The sequence below is a fragment of the Choloepus didactylus genome, chromosome 8, assembly GCF_015220235.1.
Source record: "Choloepus didactylus isolate mChoDid1 chromosome 8, mChoDid1.pri, whole genome shotgun sequence".
Lineage (NCBI taxonomy): Eukaryota > Metazoa > Chordata > Mammalia > Pilosa > Megalonychidae > Choloepus > Choloepus didactylus.
Window position 1 is genome coordinate 69,623,557 of NC_051314.1, and position 20,875 is coordinate 69,644,431.

General features: G+C 35.3%; 1 protein-coding gene across 5 annotated transcripts in view; it reads right to left on the reverse strand.

Annotated features, from left to right (window-relative positions):
• USP15 (ubiquitin specific peptidase 15) overlaps positions 1-20,875 on the reverse strand; it is a 157,829-nt gene that overhangs the window by 18,580 nt on the left and 118,374 nt on the right. For 3 of the 5 annotated variants that reach the window (XM_037846898.1, XM_037846897.1, XM_037846899.1), the window contains 3 exons: positions 10,266-10,439; positions 9,246-9,404; positions 8,942-9,166 (listed from right to left, as the gene is read on the reverse strand). In XM_037846898.1, coding sequence (XP_037702826.1) covers positions 8,942-9,166; positions 9,246-9,404; positions 10,266-10,439 — 558 coding nt within the window. Of the gene's footprint in view, positions 1-8,941; positions 9,167-9,245; positions 9,405-10,265; positions 10,440-18,167; positions 18,314-20,875 lie in introns of those variants that run through there. The other 2 variants (XM_037846900.1, XM_037846901.1) reach the window with 2 other exon arrangements.

Consider the following 20,875-nt stretch of genomic DNA (forward strand, 5'->3'; position numbering starts at 1 on the left):
AGCTCATCAAAACCAACAACACCCCTATATCCTCAGTTTTTCAAACCAATTAAACTTGGTATTATTTCTGTATATACTTACACACTTTCAGCTCTGAGATTCAACTGGCTTTTTTTAAAAATTTAATTTTATTGAGATTGTTCACATACCATATAATTATCCAAAGATCCAAAGTGCACAATTAATTTCTCACGGTACCACCATACAGCTGTGCATCCAACATCACAACTTTTTTTTCAATTTTTAGAATATTTTCATTACTCCAGAAAAAAATAAAGACCAAAAACAAGAACAACAAAACAAACAAACAAACAAACAAAACCCCTCAATCCTCCCGTATTGACTCACAGTATTGGTATAGTACATTTGTTACTGTTGATGAAAGAATGTTAAAATAATACTATTGACTCACAGTATTGGTATAGTACATTTGTTACTGTTGATGAAAGAATGTTAAAATAACTACTAACTGTAGTATATAGTTTGCAATAGGTATGTATTTTTCCCCTATATGCCCCTTTATTATTAACTTCTCGTTATAGTGTCATGCATTTGTTCTAGTTCATGAAAGAGATTTCTAATATTTGTACAGTTAATCACGGACACTGCCCATCATAGGGTTCACTGTTTTATACATTCCCAACCTCCAACTTTCCTTCTGGTAGCTCTGAGCTTCCGCTTTCCACCACATTCACACACCATTCAGCACTGTTAGTTATTCTCAAAACATGCTACCATCACCTCCGTCCATTTCCAAACACTTAAGTTCAACCTGGCTGAACATTCTGCTCATAATAAGCAAACACTCCCCATTCTTTATCCTTGTTCTATATCCTGGTAACTTATTATTTCATGTCTGTGAGTTTTCATATTATAATTAGTTCATATCAGTGAAACCATGCAATATTTGCTCTTATGAGTCCGACTTACTTCACTCAATATAGTGCCCTCAAGGTTTCTTCATCAACCCGTTTTTGTTTTTTTTTAAGACGGTTTTGTTCACCTGCCATACATCCCGTCCTAAGTAAACAATCGATGTTTCCCTGTATAGTCACACATTTATGTATTCACCACCACTACCACTATCTGTATAGGGACATCTCCATTTCTTCCACAAAGAAGGAGGAAGAGTCAAAGGTAGAAAAACAAAAGAAAAAGAAAAAACAAAAAAACATGACAGCTAAAAAGCAACAAAAAGAAAGACAGAATTAAAGTAGAATAAAGAGTCAGACAACATCACCAATGCCAAGAGTCCCATACCCCTTCCCTATGTAGACCCCCATATGCATTTAGCTTTGCTATACTGCCTTTGTTACATTAAAGGAAGCATAATACTATGTTTCTGTTAACTATAGTCTCTAGTTTGCATTGAGTATATTTCCCCCCCACCAATACCACCCTAATTTTAACACATTGCAAGGTTGACATTCATTTGTTCTCACTCATGTAAAAACATATTTGTACATTTTATCACAATTGTTGAGCACTCTAGGTTTCACTGAGTTATACAGTCCCAGTCTTTATCTTTCCTCTTTCCTTCTGGTGTCCCACATGCTCCTAACCTTCCACTTTCAACCATACTCACAGTCATCTTTGTTCAGTGTACTTACATTGCTGTGCTACCATCACCCAAAACTGTGTTCCAAACTTCTCATTCCTGTCTTTTCCTCTCTGTCTGTAGAGCTCCCTTTAGTATTTCCTGTAAAGCAGGTATCTTGTTTACAAACTCTCTCGTTGTCTGTTAGAGAATATTTCAAGCTCTCCTTCATATTTGAAGGACAGTTTTGCTGGAAATAGGATTCTTAGTTGGTGGTTTTTCTCTTTCAGTATCTTATATATATCACACCACTTCCTTCTTGCCTCCATGGTTTCTACTGAGAAATCCATACATAGTCTTATCAAGCTTCCTTTGTATGTGATGGTTCACTTTTTTCCTGCTGCTTTCAGGACTCTCTATCTTTGACATCTGATAATCTGATTATTAAGTGTCTTGGCATAGGCCTCTTCAGATCTATTCTGTTTGGGGTAAACTGCACTTCTTGGATCTGTAATTTTGTCTTTCATAAGAGACGGGAAATTTTCATTGATTATTTCCTCTATTATTGCTTCTGCCCTCTTTCCCTTCTCTTCTCCTTCTGGGACATCCACGACACGTTCATTTGTGCACTTCATATTGTCATTCAATTCCTTGAGATGTTGCTCAAATTTTTCTTCTTTTCCCTTTCTGTTCTTTCGTGTTTAGGATTTCAGGTGTTTTGTTCTCCAGTTCCTGAGTGTTTTCTTCTGCCTCTTGAGATCTGCTGTTGTATGTCTCCATTGTGTCTTTCATCTCTTGTGTTGTGACTTTCATTTCCATAGATTCTGCCAGTTGTTTTTTCAAACTTTCAATTTCTACCATATGTTCGCCCAGTGTTTTCTTTATAGCCTTCATCTCTTTTGACATATCTTCCCTGAACTCGCTGATTTGGTCTAGCATATTTCTTTGAAAATCTTTAATAGATTGTTTCATTAAGGTGCAAACAATATCTCCACTGTATCTTGATTGAGGTATAAGTTTGTTCCTTTGCACCATATCTTCGTTTTTCTTAGTGTAGGCTGTAGTCTTCTCTTGTCTAGGCATCTTGTTTCCTTGGTGTGTCAGTTTGAATATATTATGTCCCCCCAAATGCCATTATCTTTGATGTAATCTTGTGTGGGCAGACCTATCAGTGTTAATTAGATTGTACTTCTTTGAGTCTTTCCATGGAGATGCGCCCCACCCAACTGTGGGTGATGACACTGATTGGATAATTTCCATGGAGGTGTTGGCCCGCCCATTCAGGGTGGGTCTGAATTAAATTACTGGAGCACTATATAAGATGAGACAGAAGGAGCAAGCTGCTACCACCAAGAGGGACACTTCGAAGATAGCACAGGAGCTGCAGATTAGAGTATGAAGATGGCCATTGAAAACAGACTCTTGCTCCAGAGAAGCTGAGAGAGGACAAATATCCCAAGTGCAACTAAGAGTGACATTTTTGAGGAACTGCAACCTAGAGAGGAACGTCCTGGGAGAAAGCCATTTTGAAACCAGAACTTTGGAGCAGACGCCAGCCACATGCCTTCCCAGCTAACAGAGGTTTTCCGGACACCATTGACCATCCTCCAGTGAAGGTACCGGATTGCTGATGTGTTACCTTGGACACTTTATGGCCTTAAGACTGTAATTGTGTAACCAAATAAACCCCCTTTTATAAAAGCCAATCCATCTCTGGTGTTTTGCATTCTGGCAGCATTAGCAAACCAGAACACTTGGTTACCCCAATCAGTTTTTCCCAGACCAGGTAAGGCTCAGGTCTCAGAATGGGGCAATATTCAGTATCAGGTTTCCCTGAGGGTGTGTCTTAAGAGATTGACACACCCTTTGAGGCCTCTAGCTGCTGTGCCTTTCCTAACATGCCCAGCAGATGGCACCTGTCAGCCTGCCACGCCTGACTGGTGTAAGGAGGTGTGGCCACCTTAGTTTATGTTTTGGCTGTTTTCCCCCAGACTCTGGGTTCTGGTTCTGAATGGAAGGCTGGTAGTAGAGCTGCGGTGTACTTAGGGAACGTACACTGCCTAGGAAGTTATCATCTGCATTTGAATGGATTCTTTGTCTCTCTGACTCTGCTATCTCCACCCCTATCTGGGTCAGAGCGCTGCAAACAGAAAATGGCTGAGGTTTTCTTCACTGAGCCGCTCAGGTTGAGAGAAAGAAAAAGGGACAGAAAGCACCCCCTTTCAGGGCCAGTCCACACCACCCCCAACCCGTGAGTTTCACCCGTCAGCTCAAGGGAACACCTGGTCTTCTGGGCTCCCCGTCCAAGGACAGGGGAGTCTTCCAGCTCTTTAAGGTCAGTTGTGACTAAAAGCCTCTGTCTGCTTTTGGGGGACTTGTAGCTTGTATTGAGCAGTGCACATTTGCTAATTAAAACTGGACTGAGGGGGGAGTGAATCTCCCTGGCAATGTGGAATATGACTCCCAGGGAGGAATGTAGACCCCGCATCGTGGGACGGAGAACATCTTCTTGACCAAAAGGGGGATGTCAAAGGAAATGAAATAAGCTTCAGTGGCAGAGAGATTCCAAAAGGAGCCGAGAGGTCACTCTGGTGGGCACTCTTAAGCACACTTTAGACAACCCTTTTTAGGTTCCAAAGAATTGGGGTAGCTGGTGGTGGATACCTGAAACTATCAAACTACAACCCAGAACCCATGAATCTCGAAGACAGTTGTATATAAATGTAGCTTATGAGGGGTGACAGTGGGATTGGGAAAGCCATAAGGACCACGCTCCACTTTGTCTAGTTTATGGATGGATGAGTAGAAAAATAGGGAAAGGAAACAAACAGACAAAGGTACCCAGTGTTCTTCTTTACTTCAATTGTTCTTTTTCACTCTAATTATTATTCTTGTTATTTTTGTGTGTGTGCTAATGAAGGTGTCAGGGATTGATTTAGGTGATGAATGTACAACTATGTAATGGTACTGTAAACAATCGAAAGTACGATTTGTTTTGTATGACTGCATGGTATGTGAATATATCTCAATAAAATGAAGATTAAAAAAAAAAAACTCAGTGAAATATAGTAAGAAATTTGGTTACTTTAAAAAGTTGGGTTATATGTAATTTTTACTTTTTCTCATTGAAACTTTTATATGTTTTCCAAATTTTATTCAAGGAGCATATATTTGTGTTGTAATCAGAAAATAAACAATAAACATTATTTTTACTGTTATCTCTAAAAAAAAAAAATTAGTATTGTTGATATTCTACCTTTGCATCATGCTCTTAAATGGCTTGGCATGGCACCATTACCAATGTTATCTGTATTTGAAATTTTGATATTTTGTTCACCATGGACTTTTTGCATTACTTTTGATTTTTTAAAACCTTGCATACTATTTCCTGAGTTTTTTGGTGCCCCTTAAATTTGGGGCCCAAGGTAGATGCCTCACTATCCTTCCCTGCTTTAAAACCTGAAGCACGCTTTTTCACTTTAATTATTATTCTGGTTATTTTTGTGCGTGTGGTAATGAGGGTGTTGGGGATTGATTTTGGTGATGAATGTACAACTGTGTAACAGTACTGTGAACAATGGAATGTATGATTTGTTTTATATGACTGTATGGTATGTGAATATATCTCAATAAAATGAATATAAAAAAAAAAAAAAACTGGACTGAGGAATATTTGCTTGCTCAGAGAGTGCTGCTTTCTGCCACAGCAAGGTTTTCCTTCTGCGGGGAAAGGAGGCTCCTGGCACGGCTCCACAGTTTTTACTTACAGATTTTATGCTGTGATCTCAGGCATTCCTCCCAATTCAGGTTAGTATACGATTCGTGGACAGTCAAGGTTGTCCCCCAGCAGTTATTCCAGGTTATTTACTAGTTGTTCCTGGTTGTTTATTACTTGTTCCAGGGAATTAATTTCCACTCTTCTCTATGCTGCCATCTTTGAGACTCTCAACTGGCTTTTCTATCTATCAAACTGCCATCCTGACACTAATCTTAGAATTTAAGCGCATGTCATTTGTCATCTTCTCATTGCCAAAGCTCCTTAACTGGACTTAGTACTTGTGATCTAAACCCTTCCAATTTAATCTCTGCACTAGCCAGTGTTCTTCCTCAAACACAAATGTGACCACATCACTTCATTGAATAATAACCTTTAGTGGCTCTTCACAGTATTTAGGATGAAGTCCAAACTTCCTAGCATGATGTCTAGATTGTTTTTGATCTGGCCTGCTACTTGTAGTTTCCAAGTAAGCGATTCCCTCTTTTGCCTTCAGTTTTTTGCACATGCCATTCTGTTGGCCTATAATGCTCTCATTTCTAGACTTCAATTAATTACTTCCTAATCATACTTCAGGTTCATAACAGGCATCATTGCCAGTTGGGGTAGGTTACTCATTCTGAGTACTCCTGAAGCACCTTGTCATAGCACTTCTCATGCTGTGTGACAAGTTTTTTGATAATAAGGATTAGGACCACCCATGTATTACCACCTCCTTGCACAGTAGGTGTGTGCAATGCTAACAAACTTCTATGCTCTAAATAAACTTATTGAGTGGAAAACCCATCAAATAGGAATAGGCTAACTCAACTAATTTCACTTTCCTTACCAGAGGGTTACAGAAGAGTTTTCATGAAACTATCAGTTTGATTTTGACTTATTGTCTCCAACTGAAAAAAAAAAAAAAAAACGCAATTCTTCTGTGCAGACCATAGCTCCACCCTCCACAAATTTATATTCCTGCTCACCAAATGAGAAAAGAGACGAATGTATAAATTCTCATTGCTGAAGGAGAGGCTAAGCCTACTTATAATTGTGCCTAAGAGTCTCCCCCAAAGGACCTCTTTGGTTGCTCAGATGAGGCCTCTCTGTCTCTAAGCCAACTCAACAGGTAAACTCACTACCTTCCCTCCTATGTGGGACATAACTCCCAGGAGTGTAAATCTCCCTGGCAACGCAGGACATGACTCCTGGGGATGAGCCTGAACCTGGCATCATGGGACTGAGAAAGTCTTCTTGACCAAAGGGGGAAGCGAAATGAAACAAAATAAAGTTTCAGTAGCTGAGAGATCTCAAATGGAGTTGAGAGGTCATTCTGGAAGGTATTCTTAATGCGCTGTACAGATATCCCTTTGTAGTGTTTAGTGTACTGGAACAGCTAGAAGGAAATACCTGAAACTGTTGAATTGCAACACAGTAATCTTGATTCTTGAAGATGACTGTGTAACTATGTACCTTATACAGTGAGACTGTGTGACTGTGAAAACTTGTGGCTCATACTCCCTTTATCCATGTATGGACAGATGAGTAGAAACATGGGAACAAAAATAAATGAAAAATATGATGGGATGGGAGAATGGGATGTTTTTGGTATCCCTTTTTACTTTTATTTTTGTTCTTATTTATTTATTTATTTATTTTTTTGGAGTAATGAAAATGTTCAAAAATTGATTGTGGTGATGAATGCGCAACTATATGATGGTACTGTGAACAACTGATTGTATACTGTGGTTGATTTATGGTATGTGAATATATCTCAATAAAAGTGAATTTAAAAATAGGTAAAAAAAAAACTCACATTGCTGGAAGAATAAATTAATTACGGCAGAATATTCAGCACATACCTTATGGGATAACATGTAACTTGAATGCAATCTGCCACTATATAAAAGACTACCTTATCTTATTAGCACAGAAGAATACTGTCTTTAACAAACGTACTATAGAGAAATATAATAACTATATTTATTTTCTGTTGCAATATAGTTCTACTCACTGTTGCAATATAGTTATACTCTCTTGCTCCATTATACTCACTGGCATACATTTACATAGTTACAAATCAGAAAGGCAAAAAAAGGTGAATAGTTCAGCACTGCTGTAGTTTCTCTCCACTGAAAAGAAACTGGGTGATATTGACAATTCTGTACTTATTCTTAATCGAAGTAAGTGAATATCCCAAAGATTTGATTTTGGGAAAGTGAACAGACATTCCTCTGCCTCCAAATAACTCCTTTATTGGTCCTGCTCTTCATAATATTCTCAGCACTACAGGATGAATGACTGACACAGGGGTGCCAGGTTCAATGATTTCATGAAGGAACTCATTAAAGAAGCATAAAGATGCAGCAAAAGAAATGGCTAAAATCTGGTTAACTGATTACATGACTAGTCTCTAACAGACTTTAATTTCTTGGATGAAAGGACTATATTTTTATGAACACTGCATATACCACCCTCAACCCTCCTTTTTGATAATAAATCTAAACACTACAACTGAATGAATGGTAAGATTATAATTTCACTCAAGAGCGTAGCTTTCATATAGATTTCAGGACCATTATGCTCTAACAAACTAAATGATTTGGCTGGAACCCTAAATTAAGGATTTATAGTAAGCAGTGAGAACAAACAAAGCAGGAACAGTATCTGCTATGTTTGTTGAATGTAGCTTTTCACTTAGTAGGTGACCAATAAATATTTATTCAGCAAATAAAATTCTGAATACCTCTTTTAAGTTAACACCTACAAGTCACATGGAGTGAAAGAACAAAGACTTACAAGGCTCCTATCTCCAAGGAACTCATGGTCCAGGGGGGAAAACAAAAGTAAACCAAAGGTTAAAATAAACTTCAACCTTTGAACACCCAGCGTTCTTTTTTACTTTAATTGCTCTTTTTCACTTTAATTATTATTCTTGTTATTTTTGTGTGTGTGGTAATGCAGGTGTCAGGGATTGATTTTGGTGACGACTACACAACTATGTAATGGTACTGTGAACAATCGAATGTAAAATTTGTTTTGTATGACTGCATGGTATGTGGATATATTTCAATAAAATGAATATTAAAAAAAATAAATCCTTTTACAACAACAACAACAAAAAAAGAATTGAGGGGAATAGAAGGGAGAAGAGGCATGAGCTACTTTCACTGGGGTGGGGGTCAAGGGTCAGAAAAGGATTAAATGATTAATGAAGAAGGGAGAAAATACAGTGCCGGACCCACAAAATTTAAAATAATCTAATTATAACAGTAAGCAATAAAATCGGGCAAATAACTGACATGAAAGCCTAGCTCAGGGCTCTTGAAGACAATAAGCAATATTTGACAATCCAAACTGTTAAAGATATTGAACCAAGTAGTTTTAGTCTAATCTAAGTGTCTATTTCTCTTCTAAGTTCTCAAAATGCCTAAAAATTACAGGTGTTTAAATGTAGTATTATCACATCATGAATTAAAGTGTATAGTATTATACAAGAAACAAAAATTCAATTAACCTAAGTGTTTCGCTTATAAAGTCTCTTATAAGAATGAACTTATTATGTAATTGTGCTTAAAACATAAGGACTCAACACTATTTTTTAAAAAAGGAACAAATGCACAGAAAATAACCATTATATTACTTACCTGCATAGGTTTGGTAAGTGGATCCGTTCTAACTAAATAAACTTCCAAAGTACGTTCTTTTTTCATGGGTAATGGAAGTGTCAAGTAACAAAAAGGATCAAACGTTACTGAAATCTTAGCACACTCAGGACAAACTAAAGTTGATTTGAAAAGGCCATGAAATATATCTACTATGATAGAATCATTTCTTTTCAAGTGGTTTTCCCAGGCTTCTTCAGCAACTACCTACAAGGAAAACAGATACATATTATGAAGAGGTATCAGAGAATTACAATATTGGTGACAACAATGTTGTGAAATTTACCTTATCTGGCCTTCCATCAGCATCTTTTAATTGTATATATGGTTTTTTTCTAATTCTATTCAAATCCTCATGTAGTCCATCTAATAGGAAAGCTAATAGTTCTTGACAGTCCTGCTGCTGATATCCAGAGAACTGAGGTGCAAAACGTCCTACCTGTGTCTGTAAGAAAAGCAAAACTACAAAATCAGTTGTAGTGACAAGATTAAAAAAAAAAAAGCATATGCAAATGGACATATGTATTTGTTTCACATTCCCAATAAGTACTCAGTGAAGTTTAAAATTTCACATAAATCTCAGCTATTTAATTAAATAAACTAATTATTCCAAAGTTTATTTGGAAAAAGTTTTTTTTTTTTTTCAACGGACAATGTAAAGGTAAATTTCAGTTCAATTCTTATTTGAATGACAAATTAAATTACTTAAAACTTTGATTTTAAGCAACCATTCAACAAATATGAATAAACTTAAAAGCTTTAAGAACTATCTTGAAAATATATTTAATATTTAGTGCTTGTCTTGCAGACATTTCATTTTAATAATTTCTGAAAACAACAACTCTCAAAATAAACTGAGTTCTTAGATATGCTGGAATTTAGTCCTTTACATTTTTATAAAATATTCAGATAAGTTTTTCAGAACTGTATCATACTCTAAAACCACAATGCAAATGCTCATGCTTGCTCTCTATAGTCATTCTTGTACAATATTAGTGTTTCTCAACATTTTTTCATTATTGCTCTCCCAGGAGCCTTTTTAGACATTCTTTTCTTAATCACCTGTTCCTCTCTCCCCATGAAATACATATATACTGTAAACACCACATATATACTGTAAATCTGCTTCTATGGACTGTGTAAGCTTAATAGAAATGTTTTTGTGTATATTTTCTAATGTATTTATTCCCTTAAGAGGAACACAAACTATTTAAATAGCTAAGATTTTTTCACCTTCAATCAAAGATAAATTTTCATATCCCTAGGGTGATATTGCTCCTGTTGAGAATGTGTGTATCATACTAACCTTAAAGGCTCTTGGTGTCACATAGCTAAATTTTCCAGACCACATTTGCTTGATCAGTTCAGCATAAGATTTAGCAATTTCACCTCTCATTCCTAAGGGATTATCAAAATTCAGTTCTTCTTGATACTTATCATTGAGGAAATATTCAGTAAGTGGAGGTGTGTTGCTCAAACACTGCAAAGAATAAAATATATTTTCAAATAATAGTAACCATATCATTTCTCAAAACGTTCAAATGAAGATTTGCCATAATATCTATATAGAGAAAAATTTAAATGCTGGTCTCTTGGGCTAATAAATAACAACTGGTGAAATTCAAATGATATACTCAACTATTCATTTCCCAAATTTCAATTACTTATAATAAATTTAAATGCTAATACTCTATTAATTTTAACCACAGCAAACTACCTGTCAACTGGGAAAGAAGCTCAGTTTTCTTTTCCTTCTTTTACTTGATTAGTAGAAATTATGGATTGTCTACTCATCCCAGGCACCTACAAATTAGCCTGAGTAGGTAAAAACTGAGACAGAGTGCAAGCAAGAAATTAACTTAAAAGAGGTATTTACTGCTTCCATTGTCAATTGAATGAGCAGCCTTTAACCTTCCATTTGGTCAACCATTTCTAGAAGGGACATTATAAATTAGTGGAGCCTGAGAGAATAAACTTGAGTTATGTGAACTTTGGAACTCATTTCTTCCAGCTCTTCTTTAATATCATAATTCAATTTTCTTTTATGACAAGCTTTAAATTATGAATATATCAATTCTCCAAATCTTTTCCATTCTGAATTAAATAATTTTAGGATTTTAGATAGCAGAAATACAGTTTTTTTCCATGATATTTTATCTCAAGATGGAATAATTTTAATAGTTGATGATATCATATAATTTGACTCAATATGGACCCAATATTACTTTATCAATTAGATGTCTAGAGTCATTAAGTAGACTATACAATGACTGACATGGCCATATGTCACACAGGTGACTTTTTGTTGTTGCAGGAAGACATTTGTCTTGGAGTCAAGTGGCAAAGTGCTATAAAAGAATCTTGTTGTTTCATGTAAAGCAGTAGGAACCCACTATTATGAGAGCCCTGACTTACATTAATACAAACTGAAATCTTTCAAAACTTGGTTATCACTCTCTTCAATTGAGACAGGATTGGTAGCCATGAAAGGTACAGCTTATTGAATTTATGCAGATAACCTGGATACTATAGATGACTATACCATGGACTGCTTAGCTAAAACTCCAAAATAAGCATATTCAACTTTTACTTAATTTCTTGAATAAGTTACGGTATACTATTTTGTGGTTTCAATTATAAATCAACTTATATTTACTCTAGTAACCATAAAATACATTTAAAAATTTTCTATATAATAAAAATAACAGTCTAAATTGGTAGTCTGCCCTTACATCAAGGCAAAAGGGAAAACTTCATAATATTATGCATTTGTTGTATAGTTCTTAGGCAATGAAGATAATATACAGAGTTTAAAATGTTAGAGCTACTTACATGTAATTGCAGTAAAAATGTTTATTTATGCAAGCACGAGGAAGATAGAGGTAGGCTACAGTGTAGGAGGCAATTAAGAGGAAGGATATTTCCCTTCCTTCCTAACTCCTTTTAAATTTCAACACTTCTCATAATTTTACACTCCTTTTGCGTTTCATTTTCTTTTCTCCTTTTAATTGGAAGCCCAGCACTAGACATAGGGCCTAGCAATCTAGAACATGCACCATGGCTACAAAGCATAAATGCCATCAGTTAGCATCATCTGATTTAATATAAATAGGATCAAAAGGAACTAGACAAAGAGGTGAAAAAGTGATCAGACATAGATTGTCCTCTGAATCCTTACATTAGATCAACTCATGTTTTTGCTAAAAATATAACATTCCACTAATGTCTGTAAACACAGTTATACAAAGCTAATTTATGACTTTATTGAACAGTACAAAGAACCAATTGTGCCAACGAGAATAATTCTTGAACTTAGTTTTAAAATTATTCACACGTATCCTTATCTTGCAAAGAGCTTCCAAGTATAATTGAAAATTTTTAAGCTTTTCAATAGCATCCACAGTGATCTTTCTAAAATGTATATCTAATTATATAATTTCTGAGCTATAAATCCTTTAATGCTCTCCTTGCTTTTAGATTAAAATCCTAAATCCTTAGAAAAGACAGTCTTCTGCCTATCTATCTATCCTCCTCCCTTTGCCAATACTCTTTTTCACTCTGTTGGAGATGTACTTAATCACTTGTGGTTCCTCGACCTACATGCATCCTTACTCTGTAAGTCTGTAACATTACTCCAGCTACAACTAACTGCAACAACTAACTTCAAATCTATCAAGACTCAGATTTCTTCTCTGGAAAGTCTCCTAGATTCCCTCTATGTTCCCATATTGCTTAGTGCTCACTTTTATTACAGCATTTATTTTATAATACATTGTAACTTTTTTTTTAGTTTGTCTGTCTTGACAAATGGACCAAGACCTCCATGAAAGCAGGCACAATGATATATTTACATCCCCAGTACTGAGCACCATGTCACCTGGCACAGAACATGTGCATAATAAATGTATGCTTAATAAAAGTGTTTTTGCCTATATTTACTAAAGTATTTATCCTCTGGTTTTTTACTCTTTTTCTTCAATATCTGGCACAGAGTGATCAACACATTTCTGTTGAATGAACTATTACTAAGTGAGGAAAAATATATTTGCTAGTAATGAATAATCTTAAGAGTTTCTTCAAACACTTCCATCCAAATACTAAACCAAAAGAAAGGCAGCATCCATTAAAATCCCTTCCCTTCTAACCCTTTTGTTTGGTTTTAATTTGTTCCAATATCTGCTTGCATTAGGTCTCTGTCTTGATTTTTTTAGTCCTTGACATAGAGATCAGTGGTTATTGTCATAGTGACCCTTGCCTGTTTTAATCTGACTTTAACTCAATGTTAACAAACTAAGCAACAAGACACAAATGGTTTAATGATATATAATTTGCTGTATTATTTGTCAAAATATCATAACCAATATACTGAGATAAACCTTAAATTTAAAATATTAAGATCTAAGTGGGCCAAAAAAAGCATACTATTTGTTGAACATGTTTTTAAAGACTTGCAATCTACATTTTTGTAAAAATCTGTATAAACACATATAAATACAGATATCCAATAGCCACTTTAATTGTTCTACGAATACAAAACTCATAATATTTTAAAAACTAGGCTAACGTCAGACTTTTCTTTCTCATCTTGAAGATAACATACTTTTCTTCCTCACCTTGAAAATACCATTATCCTAGGAGTCAACATGTTCTTGAAATAGTATAAAGACCAGTTAAAATGCTAAAATCTCTTATAATTTCTGGTATAATTTCAAGGCATAATTTGATAAGACGTCAAACAACTAAGATTTTTCCATGCCCCAAGTTATACTTGTTATAGTCTTCTTGCTATAGCAGTAATAAATGCCATCATTCTGGAAGAAAGAAGCCAGTTTCTTAAAGTTGGTAATAATGCAGTCTAATTTGTAATTACTTCATTATTCAACTTTTTTTACATGAGGCTGTCTTAGAAACATGAACATCTTTGACAATTACAAGCAAACTGGATACTTGGACTGGCTGGCATAAAATACAATGTTTTAAAGATTAAAGATAATTTCCATTAGTTCAATAATAAAAATCATAATCAGAGTTCTGAAGAGTCTCAAAGATTCTTCTATTAAAAATATCATTTTCCTATCTGATTGGGACTATCCCAAAGGAATTCTTTTCTTAAAGACATATATACCCCCAATTTTCAACACCTTACAATGTTGACATTCATTTGTTCTCCTTCATGTAAAAACATTTTTATATTTGTACATTTAACCACAATCATATAGTCCTACAACCCTGTTACTGGGTGTATACTTGGAGGAACTGAGAGTGGCGCACGAGTGACATCTGCACTAGTGTTTGTGGCAGCAGTATTCGTAATTTGCAATGGATAGAGGTGGCCTAAGGGTACATCAACTGATAAATGGAATGGTGAACTGTGGGGTACATACAAGGAAATACTGAGCAGTGGCAAAAAGGAATGAAGTTGTGAAGCATGCAACTAGGTGAATGGACCTTCAGGACAGTATGCTGAGTGAAATAAGCCAGAAATAAAAACACAAACATTATAACACCTCACTAATATGGACCAACAATAATGTGCAAACTCTGAGAATTGAATCTGGGAGCATGGGTTATCAGGGGAAGGCTTATTACAAAGGTTCCTAGATTGTAAGCAGTCACATCTGTTCATGAGTTGTAATGGTTATTTCTAAATTCTGAGATGTTGAGCTGTTTGTGTGTGACTTGGTTGGTCCCTGCAGCTTTGGGTGTCTGGCTGGTACCTGGGACTCAGAGCCAGAGTTTGGCAGCTGTGAGTGTCAACATTGCCCAATGAAGCAACTGTTAAAGAGGCTGAAAAGGAGATCAGACTTCAATTCAAGATATGAACAAAATGGACTTGGTTGAGACTGGGATAGATCAGACTAAAGGGTAGAGGATGATATTGACTGTGTACTAAAGCTTCAGTTTCTGTATGGGACCAAAGGAAGAGATGCTTATTTGGTGGAAAATCTATATTTTCTATAGCACACTATGTAATTTAACTTGTAAGGTTAGTATACTCAAATACCATAATAACACAGAACCTTGGATAGGGAGTGAGATCGAATTGGTTTGTATAGGTTAGTGTGAGGCCCTGACACATCTCAGAGTAATTTGGGCAGAGAATTTGCAAAGCCCCCAAGAAGGACTGGGAAAAAATGTGGAAATAATAAACTTCCCCATCTGGGGAATTACTGATATTCTCGCAATGGGGACTATCAGTTTAGTAGATGGAGCCCTTGATCTTGGGGCTTACCCTTATTGAGCTTGTTACCGCAAAGGAGAGGCTAAGCCTACTTATGATTGTGCCTGAGAGTCACCCCCAAAGACCCTCTTTTGTTGCTCAGATGTGGCCTCTAAAAGCCAACTGGCAGGAGGATTTGCTACCTTCCCCCCTACATGGGACATGACTCCCAGGGGTGTAGGTCTCCCTGGCAACATGGGATGTAACTCCTGGGGATGAGACTGGACCTGGCATGATAGGACTGAGAAAGACTTCTGGACCAAAGGGGGAAGAGAAATGAAACAAAATTAAGTTTCAGTGGCTGAGAGATTTCAAATGGAGTCAAGAGGTCACTCTGGGGGTTACTCTTAGGCATTATACAGATATCCCTTTTTAGTTTTTAGTTTATTAGAATAGCTGGAAGGAAATATCTGAAACTGTTGAACTGCAATCCACTATCCTTGATTCTTGAAGATAAGTGTATAACTATATAGCTTATACAGTGTAACCATGTGATTGTGAAACCCTTATGGCTCACACTCCTTTATTCAGTGTATGGACAGATGAGTAGAAAAACGGGGACAAAAAGTAAATGAATAATAGGGAGGGATGGGGGATATGGATGTTTCGGGTATTCTATTTTACTTTTTTTTAAATTCTGATTTTTACTTCTACTTTTTGGAGTAATGAAATGTTCAAAAATTGATTGTGGTGACTGATGAATGCACAACTATATGATGGTACCGTGAACATCTGTACAATTGGATGATTGTACGGTATGTGAATATATTTCAATAAAATTGCATTTTAAAAAGAGATATATAATATAATATGGACTAGAAATCATATGACATGTGTTGTGGCTATGTGATACATCTCTTACACTCAGGGCTTTCTGAATTATAAAATAGGACAAAACGTACCCTTTCTTAACATACATGGTTGTCCTTAAAACTGAGACTATGTGTGAATGTATCATGAAAAACAAGAGGGGTTATATAAATAGTATTAAGTATGTTTTTTGTGGCTACATGGCTACCTGTCACATGTCATTTTGAGCTACTCCTTTGTTAATTCATTGGAGTTCATCTAACTGTTATTGATTAATGCCAACATGTCAGTGTTTCAGAAGAACTGGATCTTACAATTCATCACTAATAAAATAAGGTCATTTAAATATCAAGCAATGTGACTGACCATAAAACACATTATTTATATCATAATTGTACCTACAGTCATTCTTAAAATTGGGCAGAATTTTGTCAAATGTTTTAAAAACAGCAGTAAAGAGACTGAAGAAAAAGATTCTGTACCAATAGGTTCAATGCTCAATGTAAAAAAGCAAAAGTAAAAAACTTTTACATTACACATTAATGGACAGGTAAATACACTCATCAACTAGGTTAAATATTTGAAATATTTTTGGGTTTAAATATCTTTTTAATGATCCATAGACAAGTTGTGTGCAAAACTGACGAGCAATTTGAAGATTCAAGATTAACAAACTACATTTCACATTTACTATATAGTAGAATCTTTGGCATTTACTAACTTAACCTTTGTGATATAGCACTGGTTGGCTAATCGAAAGGCTGAGGACATAAGCTATTAAGAAAAGTTATTAATCCACATGGAGTGATGAGAATGGCTAGTGTATGCACAAGCCAGTTATTTAGTAAGCAGAAGTGAATGTTAAGTAGCTTTGTGATTCTCTACTTGTGCATGCATATGCGATTTATATGGAATCTGCAAGTAATACGAGTAATCCTGAATTTGGCAATTAAGAAGAGTCTGAAGACATATTCCTTAATTTAATGTATTAAGATTGAGCCTTTGCCTATACCCATCTCTTAGTATGTTCTTACCCTGTAAAAACTTACTGTTTATTCTTTAACACTCACCTCAGCTTCTCCTCCAACTGTTATATCTTCATTGACACCTCAAGGAAGAACTAATACTCTTCTCTCTGGGCTAACTCTATACCTTGAACTCACTTATAAGGCATTTATCTTGGGAGTACAGTCCATGTCTTATTCAGCTCTGTATCACGGGATCTAGCACAATGCCTGATACACTGCTCAAAAAAGGTCTAGTGAATGAACGGAAAACTTCCATGGTAGAAAGACTGGAAGTAGTCCTTACAGAGACTTAGAGCAGTGGGAAGGCACTTGACTAAAAAGATATTTGAATTGCATAGTTAAAACCTATCCAAAAGCTCTAAAATAAAAGTCCAACTAATATCGAAGGGGGGTTTCCTAATGAAGGAAAATAACAATTGTAAATGCCCAAATAACTATCTATCAAGATAAACCAGAATAAACAAAAGATGTGTGAAGGAAAAATACTTGGAAATATATTTTCATGAGATTTATTTTTCCCAAACCATCAACCCAGAACCAGACATAAACATCTATATTCTAAAGAGAGTTCTAAGTAGTCAAGTCTTGTCCAATGGTTTCTGCTATATGGGTCAGTGTATATAGATCTTTACATTAACAACCACTGTCCCTGAATGACTATTCAAAAAAAAAAAAAAAAAAAAAGAATGCATATGCTACCATCCATTCAACTATTTTATAAAATACAAACTAATTCTCTATTATAAAGTCTCTAGATATAAATTTCCTTACTTGATCCAACATCCTAAAACTGGAATATTATATGGTTTTCTTTCACTATTTAAATACTAGGGAAGACTGCAATGCATTGTACATAACTTTCCCTTATATGCACATGCACAAATCCTACTGCTTTTATGTTATTTTCAAGAAATTCTTCCACTAAGTGTGTCTGATCAGTAAAACTGTTTAGAGTTCTTTGAAAAAATATGTGACTCGTGTAAGAGTCTCAATTTTGTATTTCACTATATATGTCTACATGTTTTTTTAACTGAAGTCAAATGAAGCTAATATATAACCAAATCTCAAGTCTTTAACCAACATATTTTAGGAAATGAATAATTAATAGCCATCCCCATAACTTGAAACGAATCTGGAATTTCCCCAGTACCTGGAAAATAGCCAAAGTAATCCCCTTCAAAAAGAGAAAGTTGTCTTTTGTAATGCTGAATATGAACCACTCCCTTTCTGTTCAGGTGCTCCAGAGGCCCAATTCTCAAGTGATCATGTATGCTCACTATTTTAGTAAACCGGTAACTAGAACAGGAAAGAAAACAAACTTAATTTTTGATTACCTAAAGTCTTTGAGTTGTGTAACTCATTCTGTAACTGATCAAAGTGTACTGCCACTCACAACCCTTTAAACAAGTAGCCACCCTTTAAACTAACTGATACTAAAAACAATTTAAATAAGGGAATCATTCTTATTTTCTTATGATTACAGTATAAGCATTCTGAAAAGAAGGTACTGTATAATTCAGAAGCATTCTATTAATACTGAGATATTGGCTCTAGTTCTGTAATGAAATAGTGGGTGAGATATAAAATTGTACAAATAAGAGCAGGCCCCTTCATCAAATAGATAAAAAAGAGACATTTTTAAGCTTCTTGAGGTTTTTGTTTTATTTTTAAGCTTTTGCCTAGGAAAGGCAAATTCTAGATTTGAGAGATCAATTCTTAAGCTTCTCTAAATTTTTTTTAGAACAAATACAACTATGGCTTTATTTTGCTTTACATTACCATTCTCCCTTCAAGCTTTCTTTGAAGAACAAATTTATACAAGTAAACTATAAGTGAATATAGCTTTCCTTTTATTTCAACTATGGTTTTTCCCTTCCCAACTACTTAGTGGAGACAGAACTAGCCTAGCATACTCTACTTAAAATATTGCAATTTTACACAAAGTAATTCTAGTTTTAAAGGCAGGACTTCTGAACTGGACAAGGATGTTGTTCTAACATTTTAATATATACTATTTATATGGTTCCTATGTAAGACATGAACAGAATTAAACCTTCCCTGCTGTCACCCCCAGTCCTCTTCAAATTTTATGGAATGTCTTCTTCAAACACCTGAACTCAATGAAGAATTAGTAACAAAGTTCTGGGAAGTATGAGAACTGATGGCAAATTTGCTAGCAAAAAAAAAAATGCCTATGATTTTTTTCCCTCATCTATAAGACTGAGGAAGCAGAATTCTAAGTTGTCCAAAAGACTACCCTCTTATTTGCAGTGAGTAAATCCTGTAACTAGAGATGTCCAGGTTATGGAGAGAATTTGGACAGAAGACCCATTGTGATATAAACAAATTTGAAAACCTCTGTGGTAATGAGTATTGCACCAACAATGCTATAAGCTTCAGTTTAAGGTGTATTTGAGGTTCTGAAACCACTAGACTATGACAAGAATTGTCTACTTTTTTTTAACAGACTACTCAGTGAGTGATTTTTATGTTTAGGTATTCACTTTTATGGGAAGCATTCTAAACCCAAATGGTTCTAACAACACTGAGACATTAAGTTAGTATAAGCCATATTTATGTTAAAGAATTAAGCTTTAACGTATAATATTTTATCTTCTATGCCATGCATACCCTTAATAATTCAAAACTGGCTCACAATGAAACAAATGTCAATGAACTTTTTAGGCAAGCAAGATAGATCTAAAGATTTAAGAAAAAGCAATGGTTCTTTTTTGTTTGCTTTCAGTGCCTTGCACATAATATTCAGTAAAGATGCATTTTTAAATAAGTAAGTATTCAGAACTGTGTAGTTTGATCTTTCAGTTATCCTGCAAAGGTGAACAGGAAGGAAGAACAGGGGAAAAAAAAATTTAACTGATTCTTCAAAAGAAAGAACCAAGCCACACATCTCTGTATCACTAATTGACAATAAATATTTAAGCTGAGTTGAAACAGAAATTTAAACACCTTGTGAAAACATAGCATAAAATATGAAGGTTTCTAATAATTTTCATAATCAAAAAGAACTTTAAATTTATCTCAATATTATTCAACAAATATTAAGAGGAGATCATGATTTCAAGCATTTCCAGAAGTATACAAATGATGGAAGTGTTCTAAAAGGATTTTTTCACATTATTCACTATGAAATCACTGAAGGAACTATTTGCATGGTAATGGAGGTATGATCTGCCAAACTGTGACTAACATGGCAGCTGAATCCAAGTGCTATCAGATTGGTTGCAGTGGTGAAACAGAGGCTACAATAATTCTTGGCTCTATATATATTGATAAGTCTTTGAACCTTTATATATACTGATAAGTCTTTGAGTTGCAAGGAGTAAATATATATTACATGCTATAGTTCTTTTAAAAATTATTGTGTTCTCCTACATTCTCCACCAGCTCTTCAAGGGGGCTCTGCATATTTTTTTCATTTTTTTTTTAATTAACTTTTTTAAAAAAATTAACTATATAAAAAAAATACAATAAAAAAACATTTCAGGGGTGTTGGGCTTCCCCACCTCAAAGGTTGCTGAAGTGCTCACAGACATAGTGGACTGGTGGCTTGATGGGCTGAGTCCTCTACCATAGGACTTGCCCTTGGGAAGACTGTTGCTGCAAAGGAGAAGCTAGGCCTACCTATAATTATGCCTAAGAGCCTCCTCCCGAATGTCTCTTTGTTGCTCAGATGTGGTCCTCTCTCTCTAGCTAAGCCAGCTTGGCAGGTGAAATCAGTGCCCTCCCCCCTACGTGGGATCTGACACCCAGGGGAGTGAATCTCTCTGGCAACATGGAATATGACTCCTGGGGAGAAATCTAGACCTGGCATCATGGGATGGAGACCATCTTCTTGAC